Source organism: Nelumbo lutea, chromosome 1 (assembly GCF_056320005.1).
Source record: "Nelumbo lutea isolate HS-2025 chromosome 1, American lotus-T2T, whole genome shotgun sequence".
NCBI lineage: Eukaryota > Viridiplantae > Streptophyta > Magnoliopsida > Proteales > Nelumbonaceae > Nelumbo > Nelumbo lutea.
This window is the reverse complement of record NC_142684.1, coordinates 141,843,652-141,868,908: the sequence shown is the minus strand read 5'-3', so window position 1 is coordinate 141,868,908 and position 25,257 is coordinate 141,843,652. Positions and strand designations below refer to the sequence as shown.

General features: G+C 37.7%; 1 protein-coding gene and 1 long non-coding RNA gene across 5 annotated transcripts in view; one reads left to right on the top strand and one right to left on the bottom strand.

Moving 5' to 3' along the window:
* LOC148878005 (uncharacterized) overlaps positions 1-14,517 on the bottom strand; it is a 33,861-nt gene extending 19,344 nt beyond the window's left edge. Inside the window, exons 1-5 of one of the 3 annotated variants that reach the window (XM_088964876.1) lie at positions 14,041-14,517; positions 1,772-1,823; positions 1,416-1,565; positions 1,196-1,323; positions 1,048-1,109 (exon numbers count right to left, since the gene is read on the bottom strand). In XM_088964876.1, the coding sequence (XP_088821002.1) occupies positions 1,095-1,109; positions 1,196-1,323; positions 1,416-1,557 (285 nt within the window). In that variant the 5' untranslated portion in view covers positions 1,558-1,565; positions 1,772-1,823; positions 14,041-14,517 and the 3' untranslated portion in view covers positions 1,048-1,094. Of the gene's footprint in view, positions 1-1,047; positions 1,110-1,195; positions 1,324-1,415; positions 1,566-1,771; positions 1,824-5,363; positions 5,499-14,040 lie in introns of those variants that run through there. The other 2 variants (XM_088964877.1, XM_088964875.1) reach the window with 2 other exon arrangements.
* Positions 14,518-15,817: 1,300 nt separating this feature from the next.
* Positions 15,818-19,256, top strand: LOC148878004 (uncharacterized). 2 transcript variants are annotated; one of them, XR_016099949.1, is made up of 5 exons: positions 15,818-16,195; positions 16,364-16,808; positions 17,418-17,673; positions 18,452-18,503; positions 18,581-19,256. It is a non-coding gene; the product is annotated as an uncharacterized LOC148878004 (long non-coding RNA). The 2 variants fall into 2 exon arrangements; XR_016099948.1 differs by having other exon boundaries at positions 15,854-16,195; positions 16,364-16,818.
* The last annotated feature ends 6,001 nt before the right edge of the window (positions 19,257-25,257 follow it).

Genomic DNA, 25,257 nt, shown 5'->3' with positions numbered 1-25,257 from the left:
CAGTGCCGCACTCTCCTCTCACATGGATCTCGGGAATTAAAACCATTTGCAAACAATTCGAAACCGTACATATATATATAAATATATTAATTTTGCAAAACAAAATTCCAACGATTGAAATCAACTGCCGACAGTTTGGTTTCCATCAGAGAGAGTGCATTCCCGATCATTACCCTTTGTCCGACAAAGTGGCTGACTCTGTCACTATGATCACCCACTCAGATGAATTCTCAAACTGCCCCAACATACCCAGGTTTTGATCCCCGCTAAGGATCTCACTGATTGGCATATCAAAGGCAGCCTGATCCAACACCTAGTGAAGTGTCATAATCGAGTCTAGGGGTCAGGTGTAACTTTCCAGTTTTGCCCATCTATCTCCAAGGTCCAGGGCAATACTGGAAATCTGGTCCGGTTCAAGGATTCAAGTAATCCCATACTGCATGTGCCTCGGGTCTTACCCTGGTGGCTGAGACAGGCCATCCCAACACTTGGTGGCACACCAGTATCAGCCTTGGCAGGATAAATCTCCCCAGACTTATCCAACGGCTGTGAACATTTAAAACTAACAAGAGTCTCTATAAATGTCCAGTTTTAGGGTTTTATACAGAATTAAACCAAACAACATGAATCAAACATGCACTTTATTTATTTCCACTAAATAACAAAAGTGCATCAAATCAAATTGTAGCTAAGGGCATACAAAAACTGTCTAACAATTCTTTCTCTATCTTTCCTTCTGAAGTGCAATATTTTTTCTTGGTATTTCAGAAAGCAAAGACTCCTTGGTATTTTAGAGATGAAATTAAAAAAATTAAAGATTTTTCAAGGGACATGTAGTTGATAATTCAGTGGATTCCGGGATCAGCCAATGGTCTAGCTGACCAATTAGCAAAACAAGGGGTGAATAGGAACAGTGTTTTGGGGCTCAGATGTAAGACTAAAAGGTATTAAAGCTATTCTTGTTTTTTCAGGGAGGTAGCCAAGACTACCCATGATTTGTACATGCACTATTTCATTAAGGAATAAAATGAGAGAAAGTAGACTTACTTTGTTGTTGAACCAAAAACTTTTCCTAGTGCATATTTGTCCAAAGATCACATGTCTACAACCTACAAAAAGAAAATAAAAATCAGTAAATCAAAGGTTCTAAAATAGTAAGAAAACTAAACTTCAATGAAAAAAATAAAAAACTTACCAATGAAGTTAGCCAGGCAACACTTGAACCAACAGCTTCCCCAATTGTTCGATAACATCCATAAGGCCTCATTAAAGGCTCCTCAAACACGAAAGGGACCTCTACATGTACTTCCCAAAAAGCAGCACCTAATTCAAGCATAAAATCCATATATTTAAAACTAGGAAAAACAAGAATAAAATATATATAAAAAAGCATGAATATAAATATATATACTCACCTCCTACACCACTGTCACTTGAAGAATCTCGAGAGCCAACTGATTGGGACTCAATTTGATGGCTAGGGCTTGGTTGGGATTGATTACTACCCCTAGTAGGAGTGCTTATAGGATGTCTAGCATGATTTTTGCCTTTTCTCATGGTAATATCTAAATGGCATGATGCAAAAGACAAACCCAACATATATTATCTTGATAAGTGACAAATGCAAAAAGCCATAGACAATTATAAATGAAAATACCAAAAAATGCATGAAAATATCTGAAATTTTGCAGAAATTGCAAGAAAATCAGAAAAATGCAGAAATTACAATAATTTTGCAGAAAAATGCATGAAAATACTAGAACCTTGTTACCTTTTCCAACCTATCAAACCACTGTCTTAACTTTTTAATCCTCTTTTGAAACCTAAGTACAAGGAAAAAAAAAAATAAACAGAGTTGGAGAATAAGATAGAATGAACAATGGGCAGGCTATAAGAACAAAAAATAGATCAAACTCTTAGAAAATTCTACATAAGGGAATTTCCCAATAAAATATATTCAAAAAACTTTGTTCTAGGAACTCAAGAGTGCTATACCTGATATATTCCAGAATATAACCTGAGAATTTTTTGAAGCTGAACTTCGATGGAAGTAATCTTGGTAATCCAGGTCCGTCAAGGGTGGGAGGGGTACTGAAGAATGAGGCTGGGAATGTGGTTCTTATCTACTTGGAACCCATAGGAGCTGGAAACTCCAGGCGGAACTTGGATCTGCTATCCAAGGAGTACAGCTAGCTGTGCAGATAGGTGTGGAACATCTGATAATAGAAGGGGACTCCAAGGTGGTAGTGGGATGGCTACAAAACCCGGACTCTATAGTATGGTGTTTTAAGAATGAAATTAAAAAATTCAACTGCCTGACAAGGAGCTTGACAGTGAGAATACAATGGGTGGGAAGATCTGTAAACTCTATGGCTGATGGCCTTGCAAAGCAAGGGGTAAACAGGGAAAGTTTATATTGGGCTCAATTGTAGATTGAATCTGTTTCCTATTTTCTGTTTTCTGTTTTCTTTTGTCTTTCTTCTTGCTATTAGGAGAGGACGCAGCTCGTGCCTCTCCATGGGAAGCCTGTAATTGCATTAATTCTCTATTAATGAATCTTATCTCTTTACTCATAAAAAAAAATATATATATATATATATATACATATATATATATATAACCTGATCAAAATTTCATGTAGATGCTCTCTCTTTTATAAGCTTCCCAAGTCCCAACCATGGGTGGCATTAGTTAAGTATTTGTGAAATTGCACCTGTTGTCTGGCCTTCCAAATTAATCTAGTCTCAAGCTGCGATTCTTCTTGCAAATAAACTCTAATCACCTGAATTTGTGTTCTTTTGTTTCTTTATATTATCTCTAAGCTACACTAAGAGGATTGCATCTTAAGATATAGGATGAAAGAAAAGCCAGTGGCAAGCTTCTTGCCTTTATATGGCTAGCTGCCATGTATCAATGCCTTGAACACTCACCACCAAGTTGGATGCCCCACAACCACAGCGTTCAAAGCATTAATAGTAGTAGGCTAGTAGCTAAAGTCAAGAATATTTATAGAATTAGTAGTTTCAATAGGACAAGAATATTTGTGGGCCTGATGTGGGCTCGGGCCTGGGCCAGGCCGGGCTTGAACACAAAACCCAGGCCCAAGCCCAGAATTTCTGGGCCGGGCTTGTGCGGGCCGGGCTAAAATGATCACCCCTACCTCCTACACATCATGTCTTGCCTAGGAGAAACCTAGCTCATATGGTTCAGCATCAAGAAGAAACCTGCTTACTTGATTGGGTAATCTCTAGGGACCCCTCCAACAAAATACAACAATTTCTGAAGAGCAAGTGGTTCTCTTCTTGTAACAAACAAACAGTCCTGATGACTCCAGCTTTGTCTATAAAGTAGCTCACTTCCCCTCATCCTCCTATTTTTAAATACTACTACTGAAATCTTCACCAGCTCTCGAGGGCCCTGATTTGACGTATAATTCCTTTTCACATTCATCAATTTCTCTCTCTCCCTCACTCTCTCTCTCTCTCTCTCTCTCTCTCTACTGTACTGTACCTATACAACTACTTCAAAGCAGAAAAAGAAAGACTCATAGTAACTGGTAGTTGCTTGTATGAAAATGATGAAGCTGAGGCATGCCAAAATCTTCTTAGTTCATATTCCAAAAAAAGGGAACTCTTTCTATTTTATTTTGACAGGTTGTTATAGCAGATCTTTGTATTGGTTAGCGTCATCAGCGCCTCAAATTGAGCAACCCCAAGACAAAGCATGAATATGCTATGGCCCATTAGGAGGCAAAGATCTCCAATTCTGTAATTGTTGCAATTTTTTGAATGAGTTTATGATGGGTTGGTAAACAAAATGTGCATTTAAATAGAGAAGTATTGGGTTTTAAGTTAACCAAAGGAACATTCTTCCCAACAACTAACTGGATGTCATAAAGTAATTGACAGGAAAATCTAATTTCTTACTTAATACATGTTTAATGCAAATAAAATCTATAAATAACCAAATCTAAGTGGGTGCCCATTCAATAATCAGATCTGAAATTCAATTGGCTCCACCAATTCAACATCATTTATGCAAGATAATTTAATTAACTTGAAGTCCTTTTTTCTATTTTGCTTATGTCCCCTTGTATCTTCTGGGTTCTCATCAAATCTCATCTCTCCAAGTAAAGATCATCACTGTTGATTACTAGAGGCAGAGACAAAATATTTAAAGAAAACCCTTTAGATGTTTGCCCTAAGTACAGTGGTGAAAGGCAGTGAATGAGTGAACAACTTGAATAAAACTGTTTATGTGGGGGGATCCATGGTGTAGACTGCAGACTATGTTGCAGAGTTGGGAATTTAGGAATATTGTCCATGGACTACTCATAAATCTCATCACATGTATAGTGTAGAAAGTACAAAAGCAATTCAACATCAACATTTATGCTGATCAAGACATTGATGGACAACTTGATTTCCATGGCCCATGATGTGTGGCTCATTGTGACACTAGCAAGTGCACTAGCCGTTCAAGTAATAAAGTAGTGAGTGAAGTATCGTTCCCACGAGGATTTAGGAAACAATTACCAATACTAAATTGAACACTTCTTATCTGATCAACAAATAAATCAAAGCTCTAATGAAAGCTAAGAAATCCTAAATTAAAATCTATCTAAATCAATGGCCCAATTGCCTTCAATTCAGGTTAGAAGAGTAAACAGTAAATGTCAATCTCAGAATTCAGCAATCTATCAATTTGGATCATTCGAATGAATCATGATTGAGCCTTGGTTTGGTGAAACCCCAAGGTCATGAACAGCCTCTCTCAAGTGCATGTTCATCCTATGCATGAGTGACGGTTCTTCTATCTCTAGCAAGAATCTAATCCCCATGCATGCATTTCTTCAAACACTTCTAAGGCATCAATTCAAATCTGAATTGATCACCAACTGAATTGTGCAAGTTATCTCTAACCTTGCACTCAATTCAATTCTTGAATAGTAGATCTGAATTCCTAGAGTCTCTCTCAAGCACTCTAGGAATTCCAAGCTGTAGATTAATTCGCCCAATCTGAAAATTGCAGATCTGAATTCTCTTTCAAGCAATTCAGATCTTGCAATCTCAGATCTGAAAATTCAGATCTGAGTTTTGAAGGTTAGTTGGCCGAATTAATCTACAATCACACCCTTATTCAAGAAACTTCAAATACAATGCATGACCATTTGAATGAATAAAAAAGAATTAGATTGCTGAACTGAAATTTTACAAGCTGAAATACATCAAGGAAGAATGGAAACAAGGAGAAAGAAGAAAGAACATATAACTAAGAAACTGAATTCAAATCAAAAGAGAATGAAACTACAAATGATTTATTACAGAAGATCTTTGAATCACAAACTCTCAATTCGAACTCACCTTCTTCTTCTAACTTGCTTGTCTTGAACTTCCTTCAGCCCTTCTTCTTCTTCTTCTTCTTCCTTGCGCCTAGCCTTCTTCTCTTCTCTTCTCTTCTCTTCTCTCAAGGTGGCCGAACCTCTATGAGTGGGAGAGCCTTCCTCTCAAGCAATTGAACAACTTTCTCCCCTCCTAGAGGCCTCCTTATATAGTTTTTCAAGGGGGCTCTTGCCCCTTCTTGAAGCCTCTAGAATGGGGTGTATTACACCCCTCATGAACCTTCTAGAGTGCTCCCTCCTTCTCTTCAAGAAACTCCTAGAAGTTGCCGCCCCTAGCTCCCTTTGGGCTACAACTTAGCTTGCTTTTGATCTCATGTGGGCTACACTCTAGGCTGTTATTTGGGCTAAAAATGGGCCTTCCTTGCTGGGCCGAATTCTCCTCATAGCTTAGGCTTTATTTTCTTGGGTTTTCTCAAGGAATTCACTTGCTTTTTTTGGGCCGAAGTGCTCTCTCTTGCTTCCACGACCGGGCTGGACTGAAATTGGTCTTTTTGAACCTTCTTTTCTTGCCTTTTTCCTTCCTTTTCTTGGATTGATTATCCCTGAACCTATTCTTAGCATTAAGCTAAATTAAGGCAAAAATTAATAAAACCGGCATAAAAATCCATGCTAAAGTAAAGACATCAAGCAAAGACATCAGCCATAAACTTAACATTCCCCCCTTCTGTTCTCACCATTTACCTGGTGAATTTTTTTAAGATAGAAATGCATTGAGTAGTCGGGGAACTTTTGTAAGTGCTCAACTCTTATTCTTGTAAATTACCATTTAAGATATGTATCAGATCCGAGGAAAGGAGAATATGAATTTCATCATAGTCTAGCCTTCACTCCTAATTCATATATAAATCAGCTCCTTAATTGTCAAGGTTAATAATCAAATTTCACTAAGTTTCACATCTGTAACTAAATCTCAATGAGAGTTCAACTTTAGAGTGCCCCTTTGAACCTCGGTTGTCACCACAATTACTTATTTCTAAGGGTGAGTGCATCTTATGCTCCATCTCACCCTTTTTTTCTTTTTTTTTTTTTTTCGGTGTGAGTGCATTTTATGCTCCATCTCACACATTTTTCTCTCTCTTTTCTTTTCTTCTTTTTTTTTTTTTTGGTGTGAGTGCATCTTATGCTCCATCTCACACTGGTCACTTACTTGAGGTAGGACTCATGTTCTGAGCTGCTAGTTTTACTATTCAACTCAAAATAGCGGAGTCAATTTGGGCTTTTGTCCTTCTTTGCAATTATTGAACCTTAAGAATTAGCACTTCAGATGTGCACTAGGTCTCTTGACCATTAACAATGAAATCAAGGGCTTCCATACACATGAAGATAGTTAGGGCTAGTCATGCTGAAAAGCATATTCAGCTCCCCTTTTCTCATGCATAAATCAAATTGGGTCATTCACAAGAATAAAAACTTGACAAGTACATCAGTCTCCCTCAACTCATTGAATTCCTTCTTAAAAATAATCATCAAATAAATAGTAATGAACTTGAGGGGTTCCAGTCTCTTTTGGTTATGTCATTGCCTGCATATGTGTGTTGGGGTGCATGGTTTCAGCCCCCATACCCTAGCCTCGGGCTCACTCCCCCACACTTAAGATGAACATTGTCCTCAATGTTCCTACTGTTAGGGGATCACAATAAAACCAACAAGAGAAATACCAAGTAAAGAGAAGGGTAAAGAGGATTTCCTGAAGATTAATTTCCAGATATGCAAGAGTTCTTTTGGTGGGAGCCTCTTCTGCTAGAATTTACTTGCAACAGAGATCAGAAGCTTTGTTCTAACTAAAAATAATTTAAACCAAATAAAAAAAAAGACTACTATTCACAATTCAAAAGAATGTAAGTAATCCTAATCTACTAGCTATACAAGAAAAATTTACAAAGCCAAGTAATTAATAAGACAAACCAAAGTCATTTGCTTCACTCTTTTTCTCTCTCTCTTTCTCTCTTTTTTTTTTTTTTTTTTTTTTTATAAACAAGAAAAACAGAGCTCCATTACTGAAAACCAGCATTCAAGTGTGAAGTAGATCATTAATGAAAAAGAAAGCTAGCTAAATTAGCAATAGATATTATTACACACTATTCTAGACTAAATAGAAGTAAACATATCTAACATCTACTATAATCAGATCTAAAATCAATTGCTGAATTTAGTATCTTTAGGCTGCTCTTCAGGCTCTTAATAGAGTCAGACCTGAAATCTTAGCTTTTGAGAACAGTCTTACAAAAAAAAACCTAACATCAATAAATCTGAATTATGATGCAATTAGGTTTGAAATAAGTCTGAACTCAAGAGTTTAAGACTTCTTATTTCAAGTCCCAACTTATATGTCTTGTATGCGTCAATAAATTGCAGAGACTTGAAATTAGATCTGCAAACTTACCTACTGAGAACAGTCACCTTTGGATCTGAGTTTAGATCTGAAATTACAGTAGTCATTTATACTAAAATCAGTGGTTACTAGCATTCAAATAACCACTGATTTTAGATCATAAATGATTTTGATTATTAAAAAGGGAATCCAAACCAGTAATCTTATTTACATTCCTTAATTATAGCATCTAAATTCAGATACAATTTATCTGAGTTCAAATATGCAATTAACAAACCATAAAAATTGGAGTCTGAATTGAATATACTTATTGAAACTATTGCACATCACCATTTACATCTGCTATACTGTGGGCTGCTATTCAGAGCTGAATTGTCAATGTGCCTTCAGAGGGCTTAAATTGGGCTACAACCAGACCTGAGCCAGGTTTGGATTCAGGTTTGTAAGCTATGCAAGTGTATGGCTTCTTAATCTTGAAGACTTCTGTGACCTGAAATCAGGTCTGCAATGCATACAACCTGTAAATTCAGCCCACAGTTAGTTCAGCCCATGTTTTGTTTCAGATCTCATATCAGCCTCTATCAGTCCATATCAGCCCAAATCTGTCTAGCTCAAATATATTAAGCTGTTCAGTCCTCAAATTTACAGAAACCTGAAATCAGGTCTGCACTGTTTGGCATTGTTACTGCTGCAATTTAGCAGTGTTGTAGAACAGAACTGAGTCCAATTTCAGATCAGATCTCAAAGCAATCAGAGCTGGTCATCTAAAACTTTGATTTTACTAATGGACATCCAAGACTATGTGCAAGAGGTTCAAAGCAGAAACCTGAAATCATGATGGCTCAAATTAAGTAGTTGCAGAAACCTGAAATCAAGTCTGCTAACTATATACTGTAAGCAGCCCTGAATGCCAGTATATTACACTCATCCAGTTCAGATCTGGTGCAAGTGGTTTAAAGCTAGTAAAATCAGTCCACATATATGATTATCAGCCCACAGATATAACACAAACATCAGTCCACAGACAAACAATCAATCAGATCGGATGAAAGTAATTTAAAGGATAAAAACATCAGTTCACATATTGCCTCATGTCATCAGTCAGTCCATAGTAGAAATCAAGTGCACTCTGATATCATCACACATTGCTACTATTTCATCAATGATGCAGATCTGATTTTTACACATTTTTTGGTATACTGCTACAAGTCCACATCAATGAAGCATCAATGAAATATACTGCAATTATAAATCAGATCTGATGCATCAGATTGCAATGTGACATATTGCAATTTTTTGTACTGTTAATAACTGAATTCAGATCTGAGTTCTGATCTCAATTGCCCTTCTTTGCTATCCACCTATTTTTTGGGGGCTGGAAGATGTATAATAGGGTGAATTGGGGTGATTATGGCTCCCAATTCACCTCATGATTGCATCAGTTCAGGTCTGAGTTCTGATGAACTCAGATCTGAAATGTTGCAGATCTGCAATATCAGAAAAGAAGTCTGAAATAGAGAATTGTGTGGAGGTGCTGCATCGCATTAAAACTATTGAGGCATAAAAAATTCTCAGATTAAATATACTTTTCTTCAACCAAATCAGCTCAGATAGGTTGGAGTACAAGTTATTTAATACAGCAAAGTATGCCTTGTATCCTGCTCTGTTCACAACCCCAGTTCAGATCTAGGTGATTGCAGATTCGAATTTTTTTTTAACCATGACTATCCAATTGTTTTTGGGAGATAGCAGATTTTTTTGTAGGGTGTATTGGGGTGAAGATAACCCCCAATTACCTTTAAATTTACATCAGTTCAGGTCTGAGTTCAAGAGAACTCAGATCTGAGTTCTGATCCGAATCCTTGGTTTCCATGGTTCTTTCTCTCTCTCTCTTTTTTTTTTCACTATCTAAATATATATTTTTTTTTCTTTTTGCAATGAAAGAAAAGAATAATAAAGGGCTGAGAACAGATTTTTTTTTTTTTTTTTTGAGTATTGCAGTTCTGCTATAGCAGAGTTCAGGTCTGAACTCAAGTCTGAGTTCGGATCTGAAATCTCAATTGCCTTACCTTCAGTTATTGCTACCAAATTATTTTTGGGGAATAGCAGAAGTGCCCTAGGGTGAATTGGGGTGGTGATGACACCCAATTCCCCTCAAAATTTCATCAGTTCAGGTCTGAGTTCAAAGGAACTCAGATCTGAACTGTTGCAGATCTGCAATAGCAGAATTCAGATCTGAATTCAAATCTGAATTCTGATCCGAATTCTCAATTGCTCCTCTGGTTGTTCAAAAGATCTCCCCCCTTTTTTTTTCATTTGTTTTTTTTTTTTTGTAATGAAAGAAAAGAATAATAAAATCTGAAACACAAGCAACTCTTTTCGGCTGAGTGCTGCAGATCTGAAATCTGCTGATCTGAGTGCCGAATGCAACTCAGATCCGCAACACTCATGTTTATGTGAATTTTTTCTTTTTTTTTTTTTTCTTTTTGAAGGGAACAACACCAAGATTGAATAGAAATCAAATATGCCTTTATTAAAATGAAACTGAAACCAAAAAAAAGAAAGTAATCTACTTAAGAAAGAAGAAACATAACTACAGTAGTACAGCAGTTGCAGTCCAAGCTGAAATGAAAAAGTTAGCAAATTAACCCAACTATGAATGCAATGCTGAATGAGATCAGATTAAGAATGCTCAATGTTTCCTAATATTGTTTTTCTAAATCCCCGGCAACGGCGCCAAAAACTTGATGTGTGGCTCATTGTGACACTAGCAAGTGCACTAGCCGTTCAAGTAATAAAGTAGTGAGTGAAGTATTGTTCCCACGAGGATTTAGGAAACAATTACCAATACTAAATTGAACACTTCTTATCTGATCAACAAATAAATCAAAACTCTAATGAAAGCTAAGAAATCCTAAATTAAAATCTATCTAAATCATTGGCCCAATTGCCTTCAATTCAGGTTAGAAGAGTAAACAGTAAATGTCAATCTCAGAATTCAGCAATCTATCAATTTGGATCATTCGAATGAATCATGATTGAGCCTTGGTTTGGTGAAACCCCAAGGTCATGAACAGCCTCTCTCAAGTGCATGTTCATCCTATGCATGAGTGACGGTTCTTCTATCTCTAGCAAGAATCTAATCCCCATGCATGCATTTCTTCAAACACTTCTAAGGCATCAATTCAAATCTGAATTGATCACCAACTGAATTGTGCAAGTTATCTCTAACCTTGCACTCAATTCAGTTCTTGAATAGTAGATCTGAATTCCTAGAGTCTCTCTCAAGCACTCTAGGAATTCCAAGCTGTAGATTAATTCGCCCAATCTGAAAATTGCAGATCTGAATTCTCTTTCAAGCAATTCAGATCTTGCAATCTCAGATCTGAATTTCAGATCTGAGTTTTGAAGGTTAGTTGGCCGAATTAATCTACAATCACACCCTTATTCAAGAAACTTCAAATACAATGCATGACCATTTGAATGAATAAAAAAGAATTAGATTGCTGAACTGAAATTTTACAAGCTGAAATACATCAAGGAAGAATGGAAACAAGGAGAAAGAAGAAAGAACATATAACTAAGAAACTGAATTCAAATCAAAAGAGAATGAAACTACAAATGATTTATTACAGAAGATCTTTGAATCACAAACTCTCAATTCGAACTCACCTTCTTCTTCTAACTTGCTTGTCTTGAACTTCCTTCAGCCCTTCTTCTTCTTCTTCCTTGCGCCTAGCCTTCTTCTCTTCTCTTCTCTTCTCTTCTCTCAAGGTGGCCGAACCTCTATGAGTGGGAGAGCCTTCCTCTCAAGCAATTGAACAACTTTCTCCCCTCCTAGAGGCCTCCTTATATAGTTTTTCAAGGGGGCTCTTGCCCCTTCTTGAAGCCTCTAGAATGGGGTGTATTACACCCCTCATGAACCTTCTAGAGTGCTCCCTCCTTCTCTTCAAGAAACTCCTAGAAGTTGCCGCCCCTAGCTCCCTTTGGGTTACAACTTAGCTTGCTTTTGAGCTCATGTGGGCTACACTCTAGGCTGTTATTTGGGCTAAAAATGGGCCTTCCTTGCTGGGCCGAATTCTCCTCATAGCTTAGGCTTTATTTTCTTGGGTTTTCTCAAGGAATTCACTTGCTTTTTTTGAGCCGAAGTGCTCTCTCTTGCTTCCACGACCGGGCTGGACTGAAATTGGTCTTTTTGAACCTTCTTTTCTTGCCTTTTTCCTTCCTTTTCTTGGATTGATTATCCCTGAACCTATTCTTAGCATTAAGCTAAATTAAGGCAAAAATTAATAAAACCGGCATAAAAATCCATGCTAAAGTCCTCAAAAATTATAGATAAATTGTAAGTTCATCAACCCAGATGATCCTAACTACCCTTGAGTAAACCGATTACAAGTGAATCAAAATAAGAAAGGTCAACTTACTATTCAAAATGTAGTTGGTGGAGGCATCAAGAAATAGACTCATTCATTATAGAAGAACACTTCCTACTTGGGCGAGAAGAAAGAAGCAATAAGTCAAGATGAGTGGCAGAGTTCTTGACCCCACAAAACTAAACTAGTTGAAGGTTCCAGTTTAAATTTCTAATAATGTTTCACAAAGTACAAAGTACATTGTGGAATTGTCAATTGGCAATGGTAAAATGTCACATGGCAATATCATTAGGCCAAAAATAATTCCAACCTGTTGACCGTAGGTGAGAGCTCTCTACTCAGTACTTAGCCCCATGAGAGATAAGTCTCTGCTGGTCCACTTGGGGACCACTGCAGATTAAAAACAGACAGAAAAAAGGAAGTTAATCTATCCCATGGACAATCTAATTTATCAACCATGGTGGGTTTTTTTGCCTCAATGAATCAAGGTGGTCTCAAAAAACTAAACCTTACTCGAGTAAATGTCTTCATATGGACCTCTGGGGCTGGAGAAATTGCAGATCAGTATGGCACCCATAATTCACAGACCCACTAGTTGATAGATTCCACCTTAGACTTCCCTGATGCTAAGAAGCATCTTGGTTCTTAGCCCCTTAATTTGCTAGTTATGAATTTAAAATAGAGTTTCTTTCTTAATAAGTCTACTTTTGGGCCTTTAAGTCTAAGATAGTAGTTGACAAGTCATCTAGACTTGCTTTAAAACTTGTGGGCCCTGTCTGATACATGGATCACACAGAAGTGGTTGGGGTGGGGGGACCTCCTAGCTCTCATGGTGAGGGCACCCTCTTTGTAGCACTGCCTCAAGCTAAGTTTTCTAGTTGAGTCTGCAAGCATCTAAGGGATATTTTCAATGGAGTATCACCTTCATTTGCATCCCAAATACAAATACGTATAGTCCAAGTGCAAGGTTTAGAAATACCATATGGGGTTAAAAAGAAAAGAAATTCCATATAAAGGGTTTTGCACTGAACATATTTATATTTGCACTTTTCCCAAACTGGAAGGAGTACAAATACAGATATGTACAGTGCAAATACATACAAAATACAAGGTTTTGCTCTCTACATATTTGTATTTGTAGTCCTTCCAAACTGATCCTTAAAGGCCCTGTTTTTTGCAATGCAGTTTCATTGGCACTTGCACAATAAAGATTTTGTTTAGGTTTTACTTCACTTCAGGTTTCATTTTAATTTTATTTCATTTATAATGCAACCAAGCAGAAAAAAGATAAATCAGAATTTGCATTCAAATTCATTTGCATTCCCATACTTTTATACCAGTGCAAATGAAATTGCATTGCTAATAAAATAAGCCTTAATATAAACAATTCAGGAATCTTTCCTAATTATGGACTGAAGAGACACACCACATGCCACATGCTTCTTCCTCCATCTGCTACTCATTGGGTATATAGGTTTCGTATGTAGCCCTGAAATATATCCAAAAATTAAGCCACTTCTGTTTTGAGTTTTTTAATTGAAAAAAAAATTACTAATCTCAACTGTCACTAGAGAGAAGCTCCCATTCAAAGTGGAGTGAGAGAGACTAAAGGGGGGATCAGGTGAGCAAACATGTGGCCAATTCAGATAGCTTGATCCTGAGTTTAATTGCATAAGCCTGTTTCAATTTATATTCATTTAACTAACATGCTTAGATACCTATATCCACATGATGCGACACTTAATCTGGATTCTTGATATGGCTGTGAGGGTTAGTTTTCTTATCTCTTAAAATCCATGTTCCCAACACCCTCCCCAAATGTTTTACAAAAAAAAAAAAAAAAAAAAAAAGAACAGACAAAAATCAAAATAAACCAATAGAACCTAAAATGAAACAAAAATAGAGAACATGCATAGGTTCAAAATTGAACTAACCAGCTTCAAGCATCAGAAGACCAATGGCTGAAGATATGACGACATGCACAGCCGAACTCAATGTATCTTGCAAGAGACGTGCGTTGCCGGAGAGAAGAACACGCTAGTTTTGAGCGAAAAAATTAGGGTTCTCTGCTGTGGCGGCTTCTGATGAATGCGGTTTTGGTAGTATAGCAGAAAACACCACAAAAAGACCAAAAGCACGCAGAAACTAAATCGCTCAGTTGAACATTGATCCAAAAGCACGCAAAAAACACCACAAAAAGCCACGATAAAACACAAACTTCCTCCCAGCTCTCAGTCCGAACACACTACATCAGAGCTTACCTCTTCCCCTCACAGTCTTCTTACCCCTTTTACGTTTACGTCCGCTTTAACTGATGAATGCGGTTTTGCTAGTATAGCAGGAGACATGCGTTGCCACTTGCCAGAGAGAAGAAGAATGGGCGCGTGCGTGGGAAGAAACGCACCAATTTTTGTTGCATATATTTTCTCCAATGAAGTTAAATCTATGCCATTGATGTAGAAGTAAAATCAGTGGTTAAAAAAATGCTGATATTTAATGGTTTATAAAGGCGATTTAATAGATGCCACTTAAAAACCATATATTTAGCGGCAATTTATATATACCTTTAACGGCATTTTAATAATTGGCACTTAAAATTGTATATAATGGCATTTTTAATAAACCCCATTAAATATAATATAAATGCCAGCATTAATCCTCACTTTCTTCTAGTGATTATTTAATATTAATTAAAAGGACAAGAATAACTTTTTCAATAGGAAGTGCAAATGCAAATATATATAACCTGCGCGTGCCAAACTGCCAATGTGATGGTTCACGTGAGCTTGAAACAAGTTGCTTGAATAATAATAAGTCAAGGAGGATAAATCTGCTATACCCGACCACTTATATAGCCTTGGTTGTTCAGTTGGGCTAATATCTTAATTCACCTTCTTTGGATGTATTTTGGGGGATTTTGCTTTTGCATCAATACATGGAAGGATGTGATTCATGCATGGATTATGCAAAGGGTACGCCAACAGGCGTAGCAGATATGTCTACTTTTCTCAACCAAACGGGTTTGGTACATAAATTGAATGAGATTGTAGACGACTTGATAAAAATCTGTGAGAGTCAAATACCAACTTTACACCTCGTGTTTATTCTTTTATGGGAATGTGTCTTTTTTTGCCTTAGCCTTGTCTATGCTGGCAGGCTTATGTTAGGGACATACCTGTCATTTTTGTCTGTAAGACTTTTGGGAAAACTGATGTCATCTTTAGGCAGACCATCGAAAGCTTAACGTACTCTTTGAGGAGGGGTGATCGACCTCCTTGGGTGCCTAACCTTGGCACTCCTAGACCATCATCCCCTTGCGGGGCGGCCTTGGTTAACGGCTAGCATGGCTATGAGGGTTCTTCATGGCTACCACTGATTAATGAAATACAAGTAAACTTTTACTAATTCGTGTGCCTTCTTATTGCCTTTGTGTGTATTTGCTTTGTTTCGTAGGGCTATTCACCCATTTCGAATGCCCGACGGACCCCAACGATTATCCCCTTGACATTACGCTAAACGGAATCTACTTGTGTTGTGTCCGTAGGCAAAAGGCATTCACGTCAGAGTGATTTAAACGGAATCTACTTGTGTTTTTCACGCGAAAAACACGTTTCATGTGGAGTGGCAGAGCGTGTCTCATCAAGACTCATATTTGCGAAGGACACGTTTCACACTCCCAGCTTATTCACGTGGACCGGGCGGAATTACGACGTCTTCCTGAGTTTCAGAGGCGGAGAGTCCAACAGCTACTTTATCGATCACCTCTACTGTTTTGGATGAAAGGGGAATCCGCACCTTCAGAGACGACCACCAACTCAAGATAGGAAAAAACATATCTTCAGAACTGCTAAATGCAATAGAAGAGTCAAGGGCATCGATAATTGTTTTCTGGAATGCTGGAAAACAGGAGCTCGGTTGGTGCTTCCTGTTTTCTTCGATGCCGATCCGTCGGATGTTTGGAAACAGAGTGGGAGTGACGAGTAAGCATTTGCCAGACACAAAGAAGAATATTACAGGGTGGTGAAGGAGGACAGCTCTCACCGAAGCTCCCAATTTGTCCGGGTGGGATGTACGAAACGCTAACAAAAGGTAATTCTGAATCAGTTCCCGTCTGCTATTTGTTCTGGCAAAAATTATATGATAATCATATACTCTGGTTCCCTGTCTATCTTCCTTCTCTCTCTCTCATATCACTTCCTCTGAAAACCGGGAACCTCTACTCCTGCGTGGCTTCTGTCTCGTCTACATCGGTTGCAGATCAGGTGTTCAAGTTCAGACCGAAGACACGAGCTTGCAGCTAATGGCGGAGGCCCAGGAATGGCCTTCTACAATGCCATTCTACGATGAGTTCGGTGAGGACGACGACATAGATGGTGGGATGAGTCGGAGGTCTCTGTTCTGGAGGACGACTCACTACTACATTTCCTACGGTGCTCTCTTCGCCAACAGGATCCCATGCCCACCTCGCTCTGGGAGGTCGTACTACACTCATAACTGCTACAAGGCTAGAGGCCCTGTCCATCCATACACCGGAGGGTGTTCAAAGATCACCCGTTGCAGGCGATAGCTTTTTAACCGTTTAGTTTTCCACGATCCTCATGTCGCCTTTCATCATCTGGGTACCTACGATTTTGTTTATTTTTAGCTGCTGAATAATTTAGGGCTTGGTCTTGAACTCCTGAAGATCCTATCAGATTTTTGGGTAAGTGAAGGTATGATGGAGACTGGAAGCTGTTCATTTTTCTTTCTTCTTTGTCAATGTAGGAATTTATATTTATGTTTAACGTTATTTACATATATGGCCACCACAAGAACAATTTGTGTTCTTTTTCCTGATAAATCTGTCTGTCTCCTTCCCCTGCAATCAATTGGTTGATGCCTAGATATGATCTGTTTCCTGAAACTTGATGGTTTCTAAATCTTTTTTTTTTTCCTTTCTTTCATTTAATTATTTGTTTATTTTTTTGAATTCGAATCAGTGTTCCATTGATTTGTGGGTTGATGCCTAGATTTGTGTCTTGTTACTTAGTGGTTTCAAGATTTTCTTTTTTCCCCTCCTTTTCCCAGCAAAGATTGATGCAAATTGTTGATGCTACTAAAAGCCTTCCCTTTTAACTATATGGCTTTGTGAAAACCATAAGGATTTCTTGGGATCAATGGTCCTCCCATGTGGTTCATTTTGAGTTAAATGGCTCTTTAGGATTTAGGAACTGTGAATAAAGAAATCTATTTTAGGATCCAGGTGATAGCAGACTGTCCATCCTGGTCCAGTTCTTTACATTAATGACTGTGGTTCAAATGTGCACTGCAGCTACTAATTAATTGTTTTCAAGTGGTGCTGGATGATGGGAAATCTGAATGAAGGACCGTTGCTACCAATGACAACGCCATCTCATCTCAACATGCAGTAACAAAATTTCGAGTGATGAAATCTTCAACTCATGGTTAGCTAAAAACTTGGCTGCAGTGACCTTCTGTAGAAGATAATGGCATTGAATGGTGTCAACAAAGCTTTATAAATGGCATGTCGCTGTGCATACTTCTAGATCAGTAGCATACTTTGCAGGGTAAGTCCAGCAATTTTTTTTTCTTAGAGGGGCCAGATTGAATGTATTAAACAAAAAGTGTACTGTTTTATTAAGATGTAATTCTAATATAGAAAAGATTATCAAACTTATAAAAGAAGTTACCTGGTGCAAGTAGAAGGCTCAAAAGAGCAAGGGTGAGGCCAAAGGGGATGCATGTACATACAATTTTACTAAAGAAATAGTTCTTGATGGAGTACAATGATTAATGTAGCTAATGATTAAAAAGTGGATTCTTGTAGCTGACCTGATATAGTTGGGATAGGGCTTATTCAGTTTATTGAATTTTATGTTGAACTTAAAAGTCATTTTTTAGGTTAATTAAATAATTGTAGATTAAAGTTATAGGTCATTTTTCATCTAATTCACTGGAAGTTATGTTTACCATTTTGATCTTCCAAAAAAAGTTATTTTTACCATTTACTTAAGTATTATTTTTTTCATTATCTTTCATATTTAAATACATTAAGAAATATAGTGGATTCTATACACAATGGGAAGACAGTGGAGTTCACTGCAAGAAGAGAGAGAGAGAGAGAGAGAGAGAGAGGTCTCCAAGGAATGAAGAAGATTTGAACCAGTCTCTTCTCCTTCTTGACCTAAACTTTTATACTTTTATTCCAATTGAGCCCGTCTCTTCTCCTTATGCCCTTGTGCATGGCAAAGTTCCTGGTTTGATTTGTATGTTTCATTGCTTGCACCTTTATTTATTATCACACATAATGTTGGTCTTTTTTATGTTTGCTTATATATGCTACAGGATATACATGGTTAGAGTTGTGTCCACTTACTGGTAGAAAACACCAAGTCAGGTCTGATCTCTGTACTGAGTGATAGTAATCTGTCTATTATGGTACACTTTTTTCTAACCCCTTCCCTGATAACACAGCTCCGCGTCCACTGTGCTAGGGGACACCAATGGTTGGAGACTACAAGTATGGTTGGCAAGCTCACAGGAAATGGAAACCTCTTTCTTGGTCAAATCCTCAGAAGAATAAGAAACTTCCAAGGTCAAAGGAGTCCCCATTTGACCTTAATTCAGAGGGTGGAAGCATTGCAGAGAAGCAGCCTCACCTGCATCTTCATTGTAGACAGATGATTTTGCCTGATATATCCCTGGCTCCACAACATTTGAAATCATCTTCAAATTGTGATCTTTCAGAATTGGAGAGCCTCAATCTGATTGCAAAAATATTTGTTTCCCCTTCTCCATTTTTCATAGTCTTCTATGCCTTCTTCTTACACAAATATTTGTTTGATTTAGATGGAGGGTAGCAAAGATTGGGCTCTGTCCACTAGATAGGATGTTTGCAGTTTGCAAAAAGATGAAATCTCCATCAATAAATTGCATGTGATTGATGGTGGAAATCATCCTTCAAGATTGGACAAAAGCACTTACAATCAAATGGATCAACCAAAGATGAAGATAAGGCAGTCAAAGCAATTGCAAAGTTTGTTGGCGAAACTTTGAAGAGTAAGTGATGTGTGATGTCCTATGACTCTTGTCCTTGTGAAACACGTATCCATTCTATATCAGTTAGTAGACATTTTGATATTTTATATCACTTTGGTAGTGTATGTAAATATTTCCTTGTGTTTCTAAATCCCATAGTTGACAAGGTGCTTAGGTGACTTTGGGTGATATAACAAAAAAGAAAGATGACTATTATTGAGAAAAAGCTTGCTATCTCACAATAGCCAAATAACAAAATATATATCTGAACGAAACAAAATAATTTTGTTTTCCTCTTTGTGCAATTAAATGGGCATGCAAGCCAAACAATATCAACCAAGTAAAAAAATTATACGCAGTAATACGAACACAATCCACAAATAGAAGATACAAGATTTTAACGTGGAAAACCCCTCCAAAACGAAGAAAAAAACTAATAAATTAATAGGATACAACAAAGTTCTTCTCTAGTAGTAAATTTGGAGGCTATCAGCATCAACTACTCACACAAAGGTGGATTTCATCACATATTACCAAATAACTCAAAGACAAAAATAAATTTCTCCAAAATGATAATAGAGAAGAGGAATAGCAAATCACACCAATAGATATGCAACTTGAGGCACCATCGACTACATACTAAAATCCCAAGACGATTGGAGAAAGGGTAACCACGCAGTTTTGTGCTCTTCACCCATGAAAACCCAAAAACCTCTCTTCTCCTTTCCTCTCTCTCTCTCTCTCTCTCTCTCTCTCTCTCCTTTGTTTTCGGTGGAAAGCTTCACCGAACTGTTCAAAATCACCCACTTATCGAGTAAGTTTTATTTGCTCATAACTGCCTTTGCTAATGCAAAGACACGTGAGACTGCTTTTTATGAGCCTCTTCAACTTCTGCCCCTCCCCCCTTTTTTATTTTAGTGGGCCCTCCACGTGGGAAGGGAGCCCAACCAACAACCTCCCCCTCACTTCTCACGTGGAGAGTGGCAGCCCAATGCTAGTGTCCTTCCTGCAAACAACAAGCTTTTCCTTTGACAAAGTCTTGGTCATCATATCTGAGCCATTATCATAAGTATGAACTTTCTCAAGTTGTAGCAACTTCATCTCCAGCACATCCCGAATCCAATGATACATCACATCTATATGCTTAGAACGTGAGTGGAAAGTAGAGTTCTTACTGAGGTGGATTGCACTCTGGTTATCACAGTATAGAGCAAACTTTTTTTGCTTATGGCCCAATTCTTGCAAGAACTTCTTCATCCACAAAACTTCTTTACAGCCCTTAGTAATACCAATATACTCAGCCTCAGTAGTAGATAAAGCAACACACTTTTACAATTTTGATTGCCACGAGACAGCTCCCCCTACAAAGGTAATCAAAACCCTAGTGTAGACTTTCTAGAGTCAATGTCACCAGTCATGTCTGCATCTGTATAACCATCTAGCACTAGCTTGTTACTTCCAAAGCACAAACAAACTCTATAAGTACTTCTGAGATATCTAAGAATCCATTTCATAGTTGCCCAATGTTCTTTTCCTAGATTAGAAAGAAAGCGACTTACACCACCAACAGCATGAGCTATATCTGGCATTGTACATACCATAGCATACATCAAACTACCAACTACGGATGCATAATGCACATTCTTCATTTATTCCTTCTCTTTCTCACTTGTAGGACATTAATTGGAGCTAAGCTTGAAATGACCTACAAGTGGAGATACAACCGGTTTTGCTTTGCTCATATTGAATCTCTCTAAAACTTTATCAATGTACTTTTCTTGGGATAATCAAAGCTTCTTGTTCTTCCTATCACGGATGATTTTCATGCCAATGATCTGTTTAGCTGGACCCAAATCCTTCATAGCAAAAGCTTTACTGAGTTCTTTCTTCAACTCGTTGATCTTAGCAGCATCATGACCAACAATCAACATATCATCCACATAAAGCAGGAGAATAACAAAATCATCATCAGAGAATTTCTTTACAAACACACAGTGATCAGTAGTTTTACTGTACCCATTATCTTCCATAAAGGAGTCCAACTTTTTGTACCACTGTCCGGGTGCCTGCTTGAGCCCATATAAGCTCTTTCTCAACCTGCAAACAAGATCTTCTTTACCTTGTCTCACAAAGCCTTCAAGTTGTTCCATGTAAATCTCCTTCTCTAGGTTACCATGGAGAAAGGTGGTCTTCACATCAAGTTGTTCAATTTCCAAGTTTAAGCTGGCAGCCAATCCTATAACAACTCTGATAAATGACATATTCACAACAGGTGAGAAAATTTCTTCAAAGTCAACACCCTTTTTTTGATTAAATCCCTTCACAACCAGTCTTGCCTTGTACCGTGGTTGTAAGCAATTTTCTTTACTCTTCAATCTGAAAACCCATTTATTCTTTAAGACCTTCTTACCATTTGGTAGCTTTACCAGATCATAAGTACGGTTCTCATGCAAGGATTTCATCCCATCTTGCATGGCTTTTAACCATTATTGTTTCTTCTCATGAGACAAAATCTCCTAATAATTCTTTGGTTCTCCCCCATCAATAATCATTACATACTCAGTAGGGGAGTATCTTACAGAAAGTTGACGCACTCTAGTGGATCTTCTCAACTGAGGCTCTTCTGGTGGCTCTAAATTATTCTGTTCATCTACTTGCTCTTCTTCATTTACTGGCTCATTATCAACTGGAGGGGTATTTTAATCTTGATCTTCTTGTACATCTCTTCCATTTCTAGTGTTTATAGCTGGTGGACCAACTATATCTGGGTCAACTGGTTCATGATTTGTAGACTTTGGCTTATCTAGCTTTTTCAAAGTTTGCAATAGTCTGATCCTCAAGGAACATTACATCTCTGCTTCTGATGAGTTTCTTATTGACTGGATCCCAAAACCTGTACCAAAATTCCTCATGACCATACCCAAGAAAGATACACTGCTTCGTTCTATTGTCAGGTTTGGACCTCTCATCTCTAGGAACATGAACAAATGCCCTGCAGTCAAAAACTTTCAAATAATCATAAGATACATCTCTTCCTTTGCCTCCCCCAAAAGGACTTAGGTAGCTTTGCATGAAAGAACATACATCTAATTCTGTCATTAATAGTATGGTTCATTCTCTCTGCAACATCGTTGTGTTGAGGTGTTTTTGGCACTGTCTTCTCAAACTTGATCCCATGAGTTCTGCAATACTTTGTAAATGGCCCTCTGTATTCACCACCATTATCTGCATGAATACATTTCAACTTCCTTCCAGTTTCCCTCTCAACTACAACATGAAAATACTTAAAAACATCTAAAGTTTGATCTTTAGTTCTCAAACAACAAGCCCAAACTTTTTTGGAATGATCATCAATAAAGGTAATATAATAGTGAGCACCACCAAGACTCAAAGAATCCATAGAACAAACATCAGTATGGACCAAATCTAGAACACTTGCTCTTCTAGAAGGAGAGAAATTTTTAAATGCGACTCTATGTTGTTTACCTACCAAGCAGTGAGAACATGACTTCAAGTCAGAAAAGATTTAGCCATGTATGCCATTTTGAAAGAATCCACAAACCATTTTGACTCAAGTGACCTAACCATGTATGCCAAAGTTCAATGGAAGAGTCTTCAACTACATTTACCTCTCCCCCAAAAGATTTAGCCTCTGTCACATAGAGAGAACTGCACTTGTTTCCCCGAGCTACCACCAAAGACCCTTTAGTGAGCTTCCATTTTCCTTCACCAAAGTAGTTATGATAGCCGTCATCATCAAGCATCCCAGTGGAAATCAAACTAAGGCGAATCTCAGAAACATGCCTCACATTCTTCAAGAGCAATTTGCATGTAGTATTTGTGTTCAGGCAGACATCTCCTATACCGACAATTTTGCACTCTTCATCATTCCCCATCTTCACATGACCAAATTGACCACTAGAATATGAAGAGAAAACATCACGACGAGAAGTGACATGATACGAAGCACTGGAGTCTACAACCCATTGTGAATCCTAACATCTGAGATTGACACTGCCACCATCGCATATAATACAAACATCATCGCTAACTGCAGCTGCTACAATATTGACTTCTTCTTTCTTTTCTTTGCCCTTTTCTTTGCTTTGTTCCCTCTTAATGCATTGGAACTTCTTGTGTCCTGGCCTACCACAGTGATAACACTTAATCTCTTTCTTTGACTTGGATCTTCCTCGAGACCTGTTATTGCTATCACAATTCTTTGGCGTTCTACTTTTGCTTCTCCCTTGCCTTTCAGTAATTAGAACTTGACTCTGCATTGTTAACTCTCGGTCTTTTCTTCTGTTCTCCTCATTCAACATGCTCTCCTTCACCATTTTCAAAGTGGGTACACCATTTGGAGAAGAGTTTACAAGAGTATCCCAACTATCAGGCAAAGAGCTAATCAAACACAACATGAATCTCTTCATCTAACTTTACCTCCATAGCAGCCAACTGGTTCAATATACCTTAAAAGACATTCAACTGCTCAGAAACAGAAGTTTCATCCTGATATCTCAAACACATAAGTTTCTTGAAAAGAAAAAATTTATTCTAACACATAGAATTATCCACCCATTGCCTGATCTTTCCAACTGTCTTTCTATTTAGTTTTTCCCAGTCTTTACCAGACATACCCTCTGGCTTGCCTTCATCACCTAATATGGTGTCTTCATAGTCATAACAATAGAGCATATCCATCATTCTAGACTTCCATATTGAATAGTTTGAATCAGTGAGCCTAATCATAGTGCCACTATTGTTACTGGTCGAATCCTCTATTTAATTAGCACAAGAAATTCCTCAAAATAACCTGTCTCTGATACCACTTGTTGAGAAAAAGCTTGCTATCTCATAATAGCCAAATAACAAAATATATATCTAAACGATACAAAATAATTTTGTTTTCCTCTTTATGCAATTAAATGAGCATGCAAGCCAAACAATATCAACTAAGTAGAAAAATTATATGCAATAATAAGAACACAATCCCAAATAGAAGATACAAGATTTTAACATGAAAAACCCTCCAAAACGAAGGGAAAAACTATGGGCAACTAGCCACTTAAAAGCTTCCACTAATAAATCAATGGGATACAACAAAGTTCTTCTCTAGTAGTAAATCTAGAGGCTATCAGCATCAACTACTCACACAAAGGTGGATTTCATCACATATCACCAAATAACTCAAAGACAAAAATAAATTTCTCCAAAATGATAATAGAGAAGATGAATAGCAAATCAAACCAGTAGATATGCAACTTGAGGCGCCATTGACTGCATACTAAAATCCCAAAAACCTCTCTTTTCCTTTCCCCCTCTCACTCTTTTTTTTCTCTCTCTCTCCTCTGTTTTCGGTGGAAAGCTTCGTCGAACTGTTTGAATTCACCCCACTTACCGAGCAAGTTTTATTTGCTCATACACCTGAGGCTGCTTTTTATGAGCCTCTTTGACTTCTACCCCCCTTTTTTTATTTTAGTGGGCCCTCCACGTGGGAAGGGAGCCCAACTAACAATTATGAACAGAATCTTGCCAAATTAATTGATACCTCGGTTCTCTCTGCCATTTCTATTTTTTTTTATTGCAAAAAGGAAAAACTGATATCCACTTGCCCCTACGAAAGGAAAAAGCTTAATGCTTCTTAGTCTTTTCCTGCTCCTCATCTTCCACTGCTTTGATCTGTTCATCATTTGCTGCTTCATCGTCGATGATGATGAAATCGAAGAAGAGTTGGGTGGTAGAGGTGATGGTGGTGATTGTGGTAATAGCATTGACGGTTTCTGTAGCTGGATAATTGGATACTCCGTACCCCAGTTGGTGAAATAGATTTTCGAAGAGAAAGGCTTATTAATTAATTAGAGAGAAATGGCGAGATAGGATACTCCGTACCCTATTGCCTTAAATATCATGTCGGTCTTTCCTATTCTCTTCAGTATTTCCCTTGAACGTCAAATCTCAAAGTTATAAATATTATTACCAGAGACCCATTGCAGCACCAAAAAAAAAAACTTTAGGTGATGTTATGATCTCTTTTAACGGTGATCAATTCACACCTCGTTTGTGTTTTGTCAAAATTTTTGAATGCTCAACGAGGTTATCCATCGTAAGAAGTT